This window comes from Aplysia californica, unplaced genomic scaffold (genome assembly GCF_000002075.1).
Source record: "Aplysia californica isolate F4 #8 unplaced genomic scaffold, AplCal3.0 scaffold00856, whole genome shotgun sequence".
In the NCBI taxonomy this organism is placed as follows: domain Eukaryota; kingdom Metazoa; phylum Mollusca; class Gastropoda; order Aplysiida; family Aplysiidae; genus Aplysia; species Aplysia californica.
In genome coordinates, this window is record NW_004798126.1 from 105715 (window position 1) to 111982 (window position 6268).

General features: G+C 40.1%; 1 protein-coding gene across 1 annotated transcript in view; it reads right to left on the reverse strand.

The window, feature by feature from the left end:
• LOC101858070 (huntingtin-interacting protein 1) overlaps positions 1–6268 on the reverse strand; it is a gene marked incomplete in the record, with an annotated part of 68606 nt that overhangs the window by 22123 nt on the left and 40215 nt on the right. The window contains 6 exon segments of the mRNA XM_013089008.2: positions 188–256; positions 1054–1142; positions 2203–2281; positions 3729–3894; positions 4477–4538; positions 5448–5582. Of these exon segments, the coding sequence (XP_012944462.1) occupies positions 188–256; positions 1054–1142; positions 2203–2281; positions 3729–3894; positions 4477–4538; positions 5448–5582 (600 nt within the window).

The following is a 6268-nucleotide window of genomic DNA, read 5'->3' on the forward strand; positions in this document are numbered from 1 at the left end:
CCCGACAAAAGCAGGGAGAGTAAACAGAAACTGACAGACAGACACAGAGACAGAGAGAGAAACAGGCATACGGAAAGAAGACAAACAGAAATAAACACACACAGAGACATTGGGGTTTTGGGGGTGGGTGGGGTGGCGGGAGATGTGTTCGAGAGTTGTGTACAAGCTGACCAGCCATAGCACTCACCTTAATCACTTGTTCTTTCTCCTCGAGATCTTTCTTCTCTACAGCCAGCTGTTTGTTTAATGTGTCATGCTGGAGAAAAAGGAAAGGCGTTTATTTGTTTGGTAACGTGAAGGGTAGCACATAAACACAGTAACGGTCATTTAGTTATTTTTTAGTACGAGTGTTATGGCAATATGCTCATATAAATGCCGAAGATTAGAAACATTAAATGAGAGAAACAAACACGAAAAAGGAGGGTTTAGCTTAGTTAAAGTTTTACCGTGCTCGCAACTGCATAAGGTCAAAGAGGTAGGGGATAGAAGGACCTTGGATGTTTGATAAGAAGGAGCAAACCACACCAGAGCACCCACTAACCACCCACAAAAAAGTAAAACAGACAGAAAAAATCGAAGAAAAGATAAGAAATAAAGGGGGTATGACACATTCATTTAAAACAGGCAGTTGTCCATCCTGCTTGTGATAAGAAAATAATACATGACGCAATCATGGTAAAAAGCTGTTTTGTTAATTTTTATACACTGGTTCTGAATTAAAAATTTTTACAATAGATTTAACAGCAAAGAGCCTAAAAGCTACACCATAGACACCATTACCATTGAGAAGAAGTAGAAGAGGCAGAACAGGCAGAAGTCTATACAAGTTCCAGAACATAATAGCTGTAGACACACATAGGGAGTTCAGTTTTAGTAAGAGTTTCACAGCACTTGCAATATAAATAGGTTATATACAAGTGCCGAAGATAAGAGGAGCTTTACAAATTAAGAATGAGGAGCACAGATAAGGACGACAGACATTTGATAGGAAAGAAGAAACAAACCAAACAAGAGCATTCGCCAACCATCCACATACGAGGGGACATTACTCACGTTCCGTAAGAGAGTCACATGTTCCTCTCGGAGTTTGCCGTAAATGTCCTTCATTTTCTGAAACTTCTCTTGGTTGGCTTTGGCGTGTTCTGGAAAAATTAGGGAAAAAAAGACAATAAAAGTCCTGAAAGCTGATCGACCACCCATATTTGCTTCTTTGCTTAAGAGTCAGTCTTGTTTTTTGTTTTTGAGTAAATAGAAGCACATCATTCAAAATGACACTGAAAGGGTTGACTGATTCTTTCCATTAGGGCTTTCATGCAATCTTTGTGTAATTTTTTGGTGCTTTTTGAAGCTTCAAAAGTTAATTCTTTATTAAGATAAGATAATTCTTTATTGTCTAGATCCTGGTACATTGGTTTGATGTTTCACCATGTACACTCACACACACACACACACACACACACACACACACACACACACACACACACACACACACACACACACACACACACACAGACTAACTCAAACACACATATACACACACACACACACATACGCAGACTATCTCACACAAGCACACACACACACACACACACACACACACACACACACACACACACACACACACACACACACACAAATTTAACAGAGTTATTCAAGGTGACAACATATAACAAATCCAAACATTTCCACTACTCAGAGTAAGACTTTAGTTTTAGCTAGAGTTTTACAGCACTTACAACACAAAAAAGTCAAATAAGTGCCGAAGATTAGAGGTGTTACAAGACAAGAGAGTAACAAACACAAAAAAAGATGGAGGGGAGATATTGACGACAGATGTTTGAAAGGAAAGAAGGAGCAAACCACACCAAAACACCCGCCAACCAGTGTAAGATCTTTTTTAAAAATTTATTTTTAAGTGGAGGTCTTACGGCGCTCGCAACTGCATAAGGTCATATGAGCGCCAGAAGATTAGAGGTGTTACAAGGGAGTAACAAACATAAAAAAGAAGGAGGGGAGATATTGACGACAGATGTTTGATAGGAAAGAAGGAGCAAACCACACCAGAGCACCCGCCAACAAGTGTAAGACTGTTTTACTTTGCTTTTCGAAAATGGCATATGGCAGAGTCTTACACTAATGAGCTGTCAATTTTTCTGTGTAGATGACCAGAGAAGAAAACAAAGAAATCCACAAGCTACTCACTCTCAGCCTCTGGTAGTTTGGAAGCCGCAGCAGCGTCAAACTTGAGCTGGTCGATGTCTTTCTTTAGACTCTCGTTCTCCTGATGGTGTGGAGGTGGAGATGGTAATAGTCATAGTGATGGTGGTAGATGTGTTTACATGGTGGTAGTGATGTTGAAGTGGTGAAGGTGTTGAGGTGGAGGTGGTGTTGAAGTGGTGAGGTAATGGTGGTAGTGTCCATGGTAGATATATTGAAGTAGTGGTAGTGGGTGGGGGGGGGGTCAGTAGAGGGGGAATTTTTAAAAAAAGGAAAAAAAATCTTGAGGCGACAGAAGATGCATAATAGATTTATAGCTCATTCACTCTCGTCTGACCGCAGTTAAAATGGGATAAAAACAAAACGCTCTGTTTAATCTTTCTGGGTCTTTGCATGCTGGATCTAAAAGTTCAGCGACCAACAGAATCTAAAAGCCCATTCATAAAAGTCACGGTAAACTAAGGTTCCGACACGTTTTCTTAGATGTAAGCCTAAAGCGGGTAAAAAAAATAATAGGGGATTTACAGCATACACCTAAAACATTTTTAAGTTTAACGTTCTCCTAAAAAACATGATTCAAGAGACGGTGTAAGTAATTTTCGAGACTCACACGGAGCACGTGGAGACATCTAGACAGCCCGTGGATGAAATCGACAAGCTTACACTGAAATGTGGGGGGGCAGGGCGGTGTCTCTGTCTCAAAATCAGCAATTTGTAGGCAAGGTTACAGTAAGTCATTTATTTTAGAGATCCTGTTTATGCATCCAAAGAGCGGCTTTTAATATAGGGCTCAAAGAGAAAAACTTTTTCATTATTGGGTCAAAATTTTGTTAAAAATTGTTTGGTCGCTGGCCAGCAGAAGTGCCATGCAAAGTTTTGTGGGCATAGGTAAATTCCTCAATGAGCGAGAATTTTTTTAATGCGGTCAGACGAAAGTGAACAAGCTACAACGGGCCAACATATGATTTTCAGAACACAGAGGACACACAGGCAAAAGAAATGTCATTTCCTCCAAAGAAGGGTATAAACTGTTGCACAAGGCCCAAAAACGCTAACAGAGTTTACAATCTCTAACTCTGAAAGTTTCTGACAAAGTGTTGCCCCTACATGCTGCAGACACCTCAAAGATATGGCCTGGTCCTCAGCGGTGGCTATCACCATTTAAAAAATAAATGAGATGGGTATTCTTAAAATAATACAATTAAAATATACTTACAGCAGATGGAGTCACTGCTCAAAATAGAAACAACCCAACTAACTAAACCTGCAGGCCATATGAAAAAAAAAAATCTTTCTCTGTGTCTATCTGTTTTTTTCTCTCTCTCTCTCTCTGTCTCTCTCTCCCTTCCTCTCGATGTCGTTCTGTGGCTCTCTTTCTCTTTCCAACATTTACACTCACACCCACTCAGGCACTTTATTCTGATATCATGCTCTGTCACAGCATATCCCCTCCCCCTTCTATTTCCTTCACTCCATATTCACAGCACACCAACAGAGGACAACCCACTAACCTTCAGAGACTTGTTTGCCGAGAGCCTCAACTCCGACAGGATCTTCTCCAACTTGGCGATCTCGTCCTTGAGACCGATGATGACCTTGTGATCCTCCGCACGTACGCGGCCCAGCTCCTCTTTCAGAAGGTGAATCTCACGCTGCAGTCGCTCAATCAGGAAATCTCTGCAACAAAACAAAAGAAGACAAAAAGTCAGAACTCCCAGTGAGTCCACAGTATTCCCCTTTCCCTATCGTGGTTCACATTACAGATGTGAAGTTCAACAAATGGAAATTTCATGGACATAAAGCAAGCCTCAAAAAAACAAAAATAAAATAAAAAATATTTTTTTATATATATAAAAAAACCTAAAAACTAAAATATACACAAAAAAAAGGAACAGCACACCTAACAAAAGTAAGACACTATAAACCTGTTACTCAATGCATACAGGTTTTCCATAAATATATATCCCAAGCACCGTATAAATCACTTTTAAAAACTTTTAGTCGCCCAATTCTTACAGTATGTTTATAAAAAACGCTAATTTTCCCCCTTTCTCCTGCAACCCCAAACTAAACGTTTAGAGAGTTTGAGTTCGAGTAAGTAGAAGCACAGCAACACAACAGTCATTTAGCACAGGGGAAAAAGTAAGACAGACGGACTGAAACAAGAGTGAGAAAAATAAAGAAGGAGGTCTTACCAGCCGCGCCCTCTATCTACTTGCAATGAAAGAAAGAAAGACGAGACTGTTTTCATTTTCTCACCTCTCATCTGGTTCTGGAGGCCGGCTGTTCATCCCATATGCTTCACTTTGGGCTATGGGTTCCTGACAAACAAAGAAAGATTGGTCATGGTAAAAGTGAAGTACAGCCCTTCAAATGGTTTATGTGATTGTGGAATGACACTAACGAAGAGTTTATTCTATTTTACTTTTTCAGTCACTAGTCGCTACTCTAGAATTACAAAGTGGACCCCTTGGCCAGTGTCATTATAATAGAGAAAAAAAAGGCAAAGGGTGGAGTAGTTGTTTGTACAGGTGACTATTACAGCAGGTTCCACTTGTACTTAAATCCTCTTTTCCAAAAACAAAGAAAGTTTATATGTGTCACGAGGTGGTGGAATCAAGCGCTCATCAATTTTTGGGCAAATGGAGTTACTGGTATCATCTTAAAACTCGGTTATTTGTCTATATCTTTCAATGAAAATGATATCCACCTGCTTGAAAAGAAATTGTTGAAATATTTGTGAATGAAGGAAGTAGGGCTAGCCTGGTTTCAGAGGCAAAATTAGTACGAAAATGGCAGCCAAAGTTCTGTGACTTCCATAGCTTGAGAGTCCTTGCAGAGTGAAAATCTACATTTTTTGTGCTTTTAATCAACAATTTTGAAGAAAATCTAAACAGAAATGTGTTTTAAATGGATACTAAAAGTGTTTAGCCAAAAAAATAAAAATTCGATAAAAATTGCCAAACTGATGAAAAATTGCATGTTTGTTCGATTTCATTATTTTGCCTAACAAACTTGCAAACAAACATACAAAGACAGCAAAGACAGACAAACAGACAAAACAAAGCCAGTAGCAGGTCTGACGTCAGGTACAGCCATGGCAAAAAGGTTGTCCACAGAGTCGTTGTTTGCCTCTGGCTCTGGCTCCTTGTTCTTCACCACGAGTAAACAAATGTTTCAAACAAACACACACACACACAGAGACAAAAAAAGCCAGTAGCAGGCCTGACCTCGGGTACAGCCATGTCTATCAGGTTGTCCACAGAGTCATTGTCTGCTTCTGGCTCTGGCTCCTCATCCTTCACCACGGCCGCTGGTTTCACGTGCTTGTTGAAGTCAGACGCGATCAGGAAGTTAGGTGGGTCCTGCCGATTGACGTGCGTTTGTTTGAGTGCACATCAACACAATGATAATTGTCATTTAGTGTTGGAAAAAAAAAGACAGAGGGACAGAAAAAAACCCAGATGAAAAGTAAAGAAGTAGGACCTACTAGTGATGCCCTCCGAACACCCCCAGGCGATTAATTCTTGGTTTAGTTTTAGTAAGAATTTTAGGGCCCTTCCAAAACAAATAGATCACATAAGTGCAGACGATTAAAAGTGTTACTAAAGAGTAACATATACAAAGAAAAGAAGGAGGAGGAGGAATTTGTACTAAGACATGTTTACCACATGAAGTAGTTTGATGCAAACAGATTTTTTAAAAAAGCGGTAGGGCCTTTGAATAAATATTTATCTCCGCACAAAAGACATGGTATGATATGTAAGTTCGAGTTTTGAGTAAAGAGAGGCATATCGACATAATTTTATTGGCTATTTAGTGCAAAGAAAAGGCAAGGAAAGAACAGGCAAAAAACTGAGGGAAAGAAAGACGAAGCACTTATCACCAGCACCCTCACAAACGTTACCCCACCACACCACACACACGTGCACGCACACACACATGTGCACACACACACACGCACACACACACACACACACACACAGACAGACACACACACACACCAAATATGTTCTCCCACCTCCCCACCCCCAATACACAACAAATGTTC